The following is a 12308-nucleotide window of genomic DNA, read 5'->3' as shown; positions in this document are numbered from 1 at the left end:
AAGGAGAATTGTATGTTGTGATAGTTTTGTGATTTGTCAGAATTCAGATTTAAAAGCATAAGGATTTTTTTAAGATTTAAGTATACTACGTTCAGCTCAAGGGACTTCAAGCTGGTGTGGCAGTTGGAATGAGACACTCTGTGCTAATTAAAATCTCTGTCATTTGGGATATTTGTCACTTGCATTTTGATGTAGAACACTGCACTGCGAAAGCTCAGCAATAATTATCAAGCCAAAAAATAACTTGCTGAGAAAAATCTTCCAGAATTACAAACAATTAGGGAAGAATGGCATGTCTGAATGGTTAGTGACATAGCAAGAAATCTGTGAATGTAGGCATCTAGGAACATAATATTTGGGTGCCACAAGTGTACCTCTGACATATTACCATCTATTCTTTGTTCATTGGTATACACTGCTAGAGTACCCTAATACAGTGACTCAGTACTGGAAAATACATAAATTTCTGAAACCTCAGCCTGCAAATGCACTTGCACACCATTTCCTTTGTAGCTGGACCATCAGGTCAGACTGTTGCCCACCTATTCTAACAAACCCTTTGCATTTATTTGCAATCTTCTGAACACAATAAGCTGTTTTCTGTTGATTGAAAATTGAAAATTCTGTTGATGCCTGTGTTTCAGAACTTTCCCATTTGCAATCTTCTGAACACAATAAGCTGTTTTCTGTTGATTGAAAATTGAGGTTTCTTTGTAAAAAATTGGATGCCTGTGTTTCAGAACTTTCCTCTGACATTCATGTGTCATAATCACTTTGTTCAAATCTAAAATGTCGCATCTTCCCCACTCACCTTGCTCCTAGTTCTTAAACAGAGAAAACAGATTTGTGTATTGGTTTGAACATCTGTCTGTGCCATTGCCACAATGATTAGTAGAATCTAATTAACTGTTCAGAAATACTCAACTTTCACAGGGTCTGTGGGGCTCTTACTTGGTGTGTCAACTGAAATGGTAATTCAGAGATGTTATTTATGATCAAAATCTAATGAAACTGTGTAAATGTTACGACTTTTCAGACTTGCAGTGTGTAATAATTTCATGTGATTACTTTTGAGGGTTTATTGATGTCTCTGAGCATACTGTGTTTTCCCTTACTAAATTATTGAAGTGTCTTATTCTAAATACACTTTGAGATCAAGACAAATGGTTAGAACCTAAAATCTTAGAAGTTCCGACTCTGGGACTGTGCTGCCTTCAACAGGGTTCTTCCACAGGAGCAAAGAGTAACTTTACAGGACCATTGTGACTACAGAATGTTTTCCTGCTGCCAACAGTCAGGTTGTAGTGAGAAGAAGCCAAGGAACTATTTTGATTGCACATTCCATAATTAGCCTAACCTTTTTATTATTCTAGTAGTAATTAACTATGTAAATGATTCAGTTTAACAAAAATGTAATGTTCAAACTGGTGCAGAGAGGCCTGCTGTATGGAATTCCTTCCCTGTTCCGCACGTTTACGGTGCAGGTGCTGCTCGTGCCCGGAGTGCCGGCAGAGGGAGCATCCCCGCGCTGCCCCGCCCGGCACCGCCGTGCTGCTACCGGCGCTGGGGGAGGGCGGCACAGCCTCTTCTGCCCTGGGTTTCTGTGGGCTTTTTCCCAGATAAAATCAATTGCATTAAATGGGCACGGTGAAATGTGTAGGTCAAGGTACTTTCCAAAAACTTCAGAAAGCATTGTTGATAGGGAAGTCCACATTTAAAACCTTATTTAAATATATTTACAGAACAGTATTTTAATAACTATAACCTGCAGCAGTTTAAAATTATGTTTCTTGGACTTAAAATCTACATGAACTCATATCTTCTATGATAGTACAGCCACAAGGGTGAATACAGGCACGGGATATGGTTAAGGATATTTTGAATTTTCAATTTTAGGGCAGCAGCAATGACTCTAAGAACAGTGTTGTTATCACTGCAAGCATTGTTGGCAGCTGCAGAACCAGATGATCCACAAGATGCAGTAGTGGCAAACCAGGTAAGATACTCAGTTGACTGTGATTCCATAACACTTCTGACATCTTTACTGACTCAGGTTAGGACCCACTGGTTACAGGAGATAAAAGATGTTAAACAGTTTATTGTAAAATTGCATTTTCTAAATGTGAGCTGCTACAGTGTTTTTGTGCTCTTTTTGAATTCCAGAGTGAGTATTAGTTACTCTACAATGTCAGGAGGATTTGTCCTTTATTTATATCAGCTTGTGAGAAATGTCAGGAGATAACAGCATAGATAAATGAATTCCAGTGTAACTGGCCTTGCAAAATCCAAAACTTCCAGTGTAAGAAAAGCAATATGCTTTCGGTTTTAAATGAGTTTTAACTTGGTGGTGTTAATTGGATTTGGCTTAGTATGTAACTCTTCTGGATTAATATGAATGTTGTTGAGCATTGTATTTGTTTAATGTCAAAATTTTATTAATAATGACTTGGGGATAGCTGTTTTTATCACTGATTGAATTGCTATCAGTAAAATTTTATAACCAACAAGGTTTGGTTACCTTTCAGACATTAGTGATAACTTTTAATACCAAAAAAATATCAGTTGGATCTTGGGCCATACGAGGACTGGCATGATTCTGTTTAAAGTGTTGCTGAAGGGTAGAAACAGTCATTCCTCTGACAATTCTCAAGTATGTGTGTGTTTTCCTTTTTACTCTGGGGAGAGACAAGGGCAGCCTGGCTTCCCCACTGAGTGACAATAAGGGTGTATTTCAGTTACAGAAGAACAAAGCAAGCTGGTGCTGGAAGAACCTTCTGTCTCACCTGTATCTTCTCTAAGTCAGAACCCTCAGGATAGGGTGACAAGGTGTGCACTACTTCCCTTTAAAAGTCAGTGTAGAATGATAGATAAGCTTTTTTTTCAATCCTGTCAGGATTCAGGGGGACACATGGAGATTCGAGGTAGCCCATTGCACTGTTGGGTGTGTGAGAGCTGTTTGCTACCACTGTACTCAGTCAGTACAGAAGGCTTGCTTGTGGGATTCTGCACTAAGGCTGCTCTGAATAAATGTCCCTGAACAGTTCTGTCAGGCTGAATTGCTCTGTCCAGGGAGAATTGTTGAAAAGGCCAGAAAGGCCACCAGGCATGTCCCTGCACTGGGTTTTTTTTCCAGATGTATGCCCTTGCTGTCATACTCCTTCATTTAAAAAAAACCAAACAACTATATATCCTTTTTTACAAAGAGCAAAAATAGTGTTTCCTGTTCTGGCTCTGATGGTAGAATTTTGTGTGGGAATCATAACAGTAGAAGCACTTGAGCTGGTAAGAGTTTCCATGTAAAGAACTCAATGAAACTTTTTAGATTCCAAAGAACAACTTTCCAGGCTGCCCCTTAGGTGCTTGTATGGGTGTGTGCAGTGGGATTGTGGCATGGCTCATGTTGGGAGGATTCAGTTTTTCCTGTTCCCTGCAAATACCTGCATGAAAACGATGCTGGGGTTTGGCCTTGAGTTACAGGCATGTGTATGTAAGTAGAAAGTGATTATAGTATTTGTGAAGGAGATGTTGGTAAACAACTGCTTTTATCATGTGCTTATTTGGTGTTGGGGTCTCTTTTACCTTGTTTGGGCTTAATTGCCTTTTCCAAGACAAAAATTCACAAGGAATTAATTATTCTCCACACTTGTGCTATTTTATTAAACTGTGTGTTGTCCAGGTAAATGGCAAACGCTCTCGAGAGAATCCCAGGGAGAATTCCTGTTTGAGTAAGAGCAGTATTTTCAGACACCAGCTGTCTGGTGTATTAGTTGCTCTGGTTGCTGGGTTTTTTTTTCAGTGCAGCAGCATGAACTGCCTCAGATTCCTGATACTGAAACATCAGTGAAAGTTGCCTTTAGGCTTTTCTAAATTCAGTGAGAAACTGGAGTATTTACAGATACCTAAGTAAAGTAATTCTATTAATAGAACACTGAAAGCTAGTTCTGAGTAAAATGCAATTATGACTAATTTTTTGCACTTCAGCTAGTTGCTTTCCAGGCTTGGCAGTGTTCTCAAAAATATTAAAAAAAAATTAATTGGGGAAGATCTCTTAAGAGCAGAAGAAAATAGTGCTTCAGGATGGTACTGGTGTTTAACTTAATCCTTTTCTTTTTTAATCATTACACCAAAAAACTTTTGTTACAGACCACTGTATTTATAACAGTGGTTTATTTCCAACAATAGCTTGCCTCCCATGTTTGTTTTAATGCCATTAATGCCACCAGATAGTAAATATACAAATTATGACCTGTGGATCAGAATTATAGGGAGGTGGGCAAGGCACACAAAGCAGTGTAGTTGGTGTGGGTTGTTGTAGGAGAGGCAAAATGAAACAATGCAGCATTTTACATGCTTTATAGATCTGATTATTATTTTCATGTAATAATGAAATGTCTAAGGATAATAGTCAGCCATGTTTCTGTCCTTAAAATGTACCTAAATATTTGAAAAATGTATTTCCTAATACCTTTTTTTATTAAAGTGATGATCTAAGGGAAGAGGTTTTTTTTAAGACAAACTTGATATTGCATACAAAAGTTGTTAAAATGGGAAAATCATTTAACTTTTTTGAGTACAGTTTATGACAAATGACCCACTTTCTTGGCAGCTGAGTTCTTGGCACAAGCTAAAAATTCTCTGCAATATGGTCCAGTCTGCTGTTGTTTATTGGAAAACTGGTTAGTGGCGAGATTGGTACAAAATAATACAGTTACATACTGGCATGATTTTTTTTTCCTGGTAAATAATTGCTTTTATGAAGAGTTGCAGCTCCCTAGCTTTTGTAACTTGCTCACCCATTTTTCAGCCCTTCTTGTGTCACCTGTGTGATTAAGATCCCCATTCTCAGGAAGAAGCCTAGTAGTCGAATATTGGCCTGGACTGAAAAACTGCAGGCCTACTTGCAGTGTGTAAAGCAATATCTATTTTAAGTGGTTAGAGAAATGCATTGGAGTAGTACCTAGTGCCATGTTCAGGAGATGTTAACACAGGGAGGAGAATTTGTACTCTGTCGCACTGAATATAAATTTTCAGTAGCTGTGCTAAATATAGCTACTTTGCTTTGATCTGTGCAATTGGGAGCAGTACCTGCTTGCACACATCAAATACCAGTAGTGCATAATTTAACCTGAAGGCAAACTCATTATATCAGATGCTTGCATAGGTTTGCTCTTTGTGTAATCCTCACCTCTAAATTTACTTGAAGAATAGCAGCATGGTCAGTATGAAGCATTGTGGAAGATATCATAGGAAGAATGATGGGTTGCAATCTGCCATATTGTCTTGCTGTTTGGTTGGATTGCTGAGTTGATTTAACTTTCTGCTTTTCCCCCTCTCTCTTTTGTGTAGTACAAACAAAATCCAGAAATGTTTAAACAGACAGCTCGGCTTTGGGCACATGTGTATGCTGGGGCACCAGTTTCTAGTCCAGAATACACCAAAAAAATAGAAAACCTCTGTGCTATGGGCTTTGATAGGGTAAGTACAAAGAACTTAAATATTTTCAGTAATGGCAGGGCAACTTTATGTGTGTAAATACAGGGAGTCATCAGTATCATCAGAATCTACTAAAGTAGATTCTCTCTTTCATGACGTTGTGTAGGTCCAATTATTCTATTTTGCTAATTATTTTTAAGAATTGGAGTTTTAAAATACTATATTATGGATAACTCTTTTGAACTCCCACTGCCTTTTTGAAACAATTTTTCTATCAATTATTAGTTGGGATTTAAGAAATGGTAAACTAATGTGTTTTGACCTTCTGTGAACTTTTCATTTCACTTCCTGGAGCTGCAGGTTCAAACACTGAAAATATTATTGCTTTTGTTTTCTCATTGCAGAATGCAGTAATAGTGGCCTTGTCTTCAAAATCATGGGATGTAGAGACTGCAACAGAATTACTCCTGAGTAACTGAGCCATATAGAGAGAGCTGCTTCTGTAGTCCAGCTTGCCCCTTCTGGAGGAGCATCACCATCTGTTATTCCTAGGATTCTATATAGATTCTCTTTCAAAACTGGCACTCTTGCCTGATGATGCTATCTAGGCACTATTGGAGACTGAAAAAAAAGCGCTCTGTAAATAAAGCTAATTAAACGTCTGTGTAAATTTAAAAAGGGGAAATACTTTAATTTTTTTTCTTACTAAATATTGTAAAAATTCTTTGAGCTCAGCTAAGATAATGGGGGAAAACAATGCCTACTTTAGTGTTTAGCAGTGTGACAAAGACTAGCAGGAACTTGCTTCAGGATTTTGATTTAGTAATTCAGAAAGCAACATTTTGAGTGTTAGTCATCAAAATTGTTGGTGCCACTCATCACAGTTATCTTACTGTTTTTAACATGGATCCTATGTGCCTGTGGATTGACCTATATTTGCATGCTTGTACTTAATAGACATATTAGGTAGGGTCGCTGAAGAGAGCACCATTGAAATACTCAATTGCTTTTGTAACTTTTTTCCTGACAGACTTTCAAGACTTACCCAAAGTTCCAAATGGTGACCTATTCAGAACCATTTTCTTTCTAGCTTATTAATTGGGAAACCTGATTCTCCTCTCCCTTACATCATACTGTTGATTATGTTTCAACATCTGTGGGTATTATGTGTGCCATTGCAGTAGTCTAGGCTCCCCTTTAAAAATATATATTTTGAATTATCAGTAGTGATTTTCATCCATCATATTTTCTACACAATCATGTAAGGAGTATGCCTCAATACAGCACAAAAAGATGGAGCTGGTTTCATTTCCTTTTTTTTCTTTTTGTCTTAAATAGCTGTAAAGTGTTCTTCAGTACACTCTGGATAATATGATTTCACAGGGTTTGAAGGAGAGCACAGCTGATTCTCCAGTGTACTGAGAATGGAAAAAAAAAACTGAGTACTTGATATGATGCAATCAGCTGTTTTTTGCAGCAGTTTTCTAGCTTTATTTTGGGCTTCAGTTTAAGGATTGCTTACCAGGTACTTTAAAATTCATCCTTGCTTGCATTTTTCTCTGGTTAACACATGGAGGCTGTGTTGGTGTTTTTACTGTACATACTTCAAATGCACTTAGAAATAGAAGTGTGTTCTCAATTTAGCTTTTTTTTGATTGATGTTTCTGATAAACGAGAACTGAAATCTTACCTTGGCTTGTACATACAGTCAGTCTTTTTATTTGTATTAAAATGACATTTCATCCTGAGTGCAAAAGCTTGAAAATTATTAGTCTTGCAACTTCAAACACTAGTACATCTATTTAAAGAGAGCTGTAATGTCTTTGTGAATATGATGCTAACTTTTGAGAGTATATCTGACAAGGAAGTTCAGAGAAATCCTGAGAATAGAAAGTGGGGATTGTGGATAATGGAGTACTGTATCAGTCATCTTTTCTATTACTCTTTTGTTTTGTTCTGGTTTGGTTTTTTTGGTTTTTTTCCTGGGCTGTGGATTAATGGGGTGGGGAAATGTATGCCTGCTTGGGTTTTTTCTAGAGCTGTGAAGTACAAATTGAAATGTTTTTGCACTTCATGGCCTGTTTATAACTCATACTAGATGAAATCAGGATCATTATGGTATCTGGTAAATACCTGCAGCATAGTAGTAGGGGAACAAAACCAGAAAACAGAGCTGTCAAGACCTGCCTAGTTCTGGGATGTTCCCTGTACTGCTCTGTCCGATGTGTCCACACTTAAAACAGGGCACAGACAGTAAATACTTTGAACTCTCATCAGTGCAATACTAAATGCATTTGCTTAGTCTTTATACTTACTGCTTTTTAAGGTGTAGTCAGTGATCAGTTTTCTTGGGTTTTCTTGAGTTAGTGTAAATCATTTGCAATGATGCCAAAGGAAATGAGTTGTTTTGACTTTCCTTATATTTATTTATTTTTTTAACAAGAAGCTGCTACTGTTCAGCTGGTTTGCTAAGTGAAAACCAGGGACGGTAGGAAACTGGCAAAATGCTACTTGTGTTAATCTCAAGTTGCTGTCTTTTCTGTTATACAGGCTAAGAACTTCTTGATTACATCAACACCTTTTTTTTTACCCTGGTGGTAAATATGAATTGCTGACTACTTTCCCTTGTTCTTCGCTGCTATTTATCAAAAGAAAGAACTTGGAAATCATTGTCGGGGACATAAAACTTCTCAGTAACGGGCTTCTGAACGTGTCTTTGGATAAGACAGTCTCCTAAGAACAGCAGGCTTCTCCAACAGTATGTAAAGTGATAAAGGAAGCCAGGGAAAGGGGGAGAGGGGGAAAAGAGGTTCTTGGGTGAGCACAGTCACCTCTGAAAGAATGCCCTGTTAACTTTTACTTATCTCATGAAGTTACCTCATTTTCTTCTCTACTGCAAAACACCTGTCTTCCCCTTCCCCCTTATGTATAAATGTTGGATTCTGGATTTTGCCCTCCATACATGTGCTTGGTAGCTTAGTGCTAGCTCAGGTGCTGGCAGGAAGCTACTCAAGATGAGCTGGGAAGGAAGCATGACCCCGCATTAAGGAGACACCTTTGGTCTGAAGTCCCTGTGAATTTTGACATGTTACTCCTTTATAAGGAATGTTTTTGTATTCTTGGTAATTATCAGAGTTGAATATAGGGATAATGTTGTACAAGGTTAGTTTAACTGCAGCTGGGGCTGAGCCCTAGGAATTTTGTTAGTGTTCAGCTTATCATTGTGAGCATTGTACATACAATTGGCAGATCTGTTTCTGTATCACTGAACACCGCTATATTCAGGGCCCTGTGCATTCACAGACGTGGAGTTGCTGTGCAGCCCACTCCAGCTGTGGACTCAGGCTGCACATTGACCACTCCGTGCAACAAGAGCATGAAACATGGGTACAGTGGCTAAGTACAAATAAATCATGCATTGTCTTCCTCTGTTGTGCCAGAAGACAGCTTGAAACAGTCATTTTGAAGTCCAAATGGCCCCATTTTTCTAAACAAGGTAATAACACGTACAGATTACCAGAGCATCCATTGGATTTCACTGCTGAACATTTTAACATGTATCCAGCAGATTGGTTTATCCTATCTTACCCAGTTCCTCCAAGAGCAAAGTACAGCTTTGTTCAGAGGTAGAGAAATGCCCTTTCCTGTTGCCAAAAGCCTCCATTTTCCCATGAGTACCAAAAGCCCTGACTGTATTCCACCCCCTTGCCAAATTCACAGCTTCCTCCCATTCCTTCTGTGAACAAACTGTGTTCTCTGTGTGACAAATTGCTGCATTTTGGAGACAAAAACCTTAGGAACATATCCTGGAAAGATGCATCATTTAGTGCATTCTGCGTACTCCAAACTTTTTTTTTACTATTTTGTTTAAAGCTTGCAACAGAGTACATGGGGCCTTGACTATAATTGGTTCGGTAGTATTTATGAGCAATTAGGTACTACTGGTGTATGAATATGTCTTAGTTTTTTTCTAATTATCACTGTATTCAACTGTTTTCCATGTAAATTAGTATTGGAACACTGACTATAAGGAATATAGAAATTTTTTTTGTTGTCTGAAAGGAGGAATTAAATAGCCAGAAAGAATCTTACCTTGTAACACCAAATCTGCATTAGATGGTGTGGGTAACAGAAGCATTTAAACTATGCAAATTTAAGCCTAACAGCTGTGACTCAGACTAGGCACTTCAGAGCTTATGTCATTTGGGAAGGGAGAAGGGGAGTGGGGGGAAATCAAACCAGATTCAAGTGAGTTCTTGTTTACTGCATTGGTCATGCACTGTGTCGGGAAGTTCTGTTTTTAGTGCAGGGGAAGTCGACTGTGCATGTCCCTTGTTCCCTTCTGAAACATCACCAAAAGCTGGCTTAGACTTGGAGGCTTGCCTGAAGTGGGAAATGTTATTTAGCAAATAAATTGATGTTACTTAAATGCTAATGAGCAGAGGCAATGAGAAGATGAGGTATCCTCCCCGCTCTGTTTTGTTGATGGAGCTGATGAGTGGGGACACTGATTTGTGACCAGGTGCTTGGTTTTGTATGGTTTTGATGAGCAGCTGGCTCAACAAGAGATAGCAAAAGTGCATTTCATCAGCATCTGTTGCATCATGGAACTAAAGCATGAAAGCCAAGATGCTTGAAAGTCAAGCCTCTTCTGGGAAGACCAAATAGATATTTTCAGTGTTACCATCCTTGTTTTCCAGGCACAGCTTTCTCCTAGGGCTAGGCAAAGGAGCAATCACTTCTTTCTTGCTAGTTTTCTTATCTGTTCCAAACCTATCTGTGAATAATGTAGGTAGCTCTTCCTGCTTGTGGTGTTTGTGTCATCAGCTGATCCATCATCAGACTCACAAGACCAACTGTTGTCAACGCTTTTGGCTTCTGGCTTGGTTATTCCAGCTGCAGTGCTCTGTTGGCAGCAACCTGGCTTTGGATTTGTTCTCACTGGACAAACCCTTGTGAATCACTTGCCCTGAACTGTGCTGTGCTGTTCCCTGCTCTGTAGGCACCAGACTGGCTCTGGGGTCACTCGTGGTGCTGAGCCCTTCATCGCTTCTGTGAGTTCAGATCACGGCCCATGGAGGAGCTGTGCTGTGACAGTGCTGTGCTGGTCTGCTGTGAGACCTGCAGCCACTGCTGCTGCTCTCACGCGGTGTCTGAAGAAGGCTGCCATCCTAGGAATGCTGATGTCAACTGCTGAAGAGCCCTGCTTTCACTTTTACCTTTTCCATCCTAAATTCTGACTTTTCTAGCAAATCAATATTTACCTATAAGTACTGCAGGAGGTTGGTTCCTGAGCTCCAGACTTCCTGTGGAGGCGGAACAGGGGTGGGGAGGCTGGAATGCAGCATCAGTGTTTTTTGTCGTGAAAATAAAAGCTACACAAACACTTTTGTAAACAAATGATTTTTTAAATAAATACACATTTTAAAAGATGTTGATTTTTCACTGGGAATGCTTAACAATAAATGCATGTTTCCCTGAAAACAGTTTTCATTTTATTTCTGGCAATACAGATTGTTCTAAGATTACAGGGTCTACTGCCTCCATGTCAGTAACAAGAGAGAAAGGAATGATCCATTTTCATGGTGCACATTAAAATTTTTTTTGAAGAAAATTGTGTAAATAGAAGTTGTGTAATGGAAGCGTGTGTTGTTTCAACCTGGACTGCCTCACATGCTGGCCTGACCATCCTACACCACCTTGTCTCCTTTCAAAGGCTGCATCTGAAGAAGCAAAGCCACTAACACAGGAAAAGTTCTCTCTGGATTTCCCTGCACCACTTTTGTTCATGTCATCTTTGTACATTTTAATCGGTGTACCTCAAACTGCAGTTGGTTCATGCACAGGGAGGTGACAGCCTGGTGGCTAATGGCACTCTAGAAGAATGAGGACTGTGGATTTACTACCAGTACAAACTTCACTTTTTTGGCATTTGTCAACGTTTGTTAAATGGAGTAAAGCAATTTGAAGACAGCACAGCTGAAGCAAGGAGCCGAGTTTGCTGTGGAGCTGGTTGTAATGCTGGGTTTCAGATCTGCGTCCCAGCTTCAGGTGCGTTTGTCCCTGGGCAAGTTTTGCAGGTTTCTGGGCAGGCTCTGCCAGCTGGGATAGTGCTGCGCTGTTTTATGGTGTAAGATGTTGTTTGGGTTTTTGTTTAATTTTGCTGTCATCAGGAGCTGTGTTGTATTGTGGTACCTCATTCTTTAAGAGGGGTGAGGGAGCACTCCCCTGTCCCTCTCCTGCAGGTCTTAGCCTGACATTAATTCAGAGTAAAAAAAATTAAAAAAGTCCAATTTCCCCAGTTTGTGTAGTTAGACACTGACATGAGTAACTGAGAGCTGCTTTATACTGAATATTTGTGAAGTTGTCCAACAGCCTTGTCATTTCTTCCAGCGCCCCAAAACTGGAAGCGAGTTCACAGCTGAAATGGACTGATGGTGCTTGCTAGCTTGACTTGTCCTGTACTTAGTTTTCTGTTTCAGTGGCTGTAATACTGACACTTTTGGCTCTCAGACGGGTAACTGATACCTCCAATACAGCAAATCCAGGATTTTAAATTGTTTTTAAGGTCAAGTCTGGATCTGGAGCACCCGTGTCTGATATAATGTCAAATAAATTACATTGCTTCACTTAGTGGCTGCTTTGTGTTGAAATACATTAATTCTTTAGGTGGGTTTATGACAGCCTGGAATAAAATAAAGGGTAATAAGCTGGGCTGATGAGGAAAGTATGGGTGGGAGGGGGAGATGGGAGAGAATCTCTTTTGTGGTGATGATACCTGCATCAGCAGACCCCTTTAGCAGCCCCAGTCCTCCATGTGCAGCTGCCTTTGCGTGCACATGGTGCAGGGCACAGGCTTGTGGCCCCTGCACCTG

At 39.5% G+C, this 12308-nt stretch overlaps 1 protein-coding gene across 2 annotated transcripts in view; it reads left to right on the top strand.

Moving 5' to 3' along the window:
• The window catches only part of UBE2K (ubiquitin conjugating enzyme E2 K), a 44214-nt gene extending 32152 nt beyond the window's left edge, over positions 1-12062 (top strand). For both annotated transcript variants that reach the window (XM_039699083.1, XM_039699084.1), the window contains 3 exons: positions 1897-1996; positions 5347-5475; positions 5838-12062. In XM_039699083.1, coding sequence (XP_039555017.1) covers positions 1897-1996; positions 5347-5475; positions 5838-5912 — 304 coding nt within the window. In that variant the 3' untranslated portion in view covers positions 5913-12062. The remainder of the gene's footprint in view (positions 1-1896; positions 1997-5346; positions 5476-5837) is intronic.
• Positions 12063-12308: the final 246 nt, after the last annotated feature.

This window comes from Passer montanus, unplaced genomic scaffold (assembly GCF_014805655.1).
Source record: "Passer montanus isolate IOZ18808 unplaced genomic scaffold, ASM1480565v1 scaffold13, whole genome shotgun sequence".
In the NCBI taxonomy this organism is placed as follows: Eukaryota; Metazoa; Chordata; class Aves; order Passeriformes; family Passeridae; genus Passer; species Passer montanus.
Note: the sequence above shows the minus strand (reverse complement) of the source record. Positions and strands in the feature narration are given on the sequence as shown.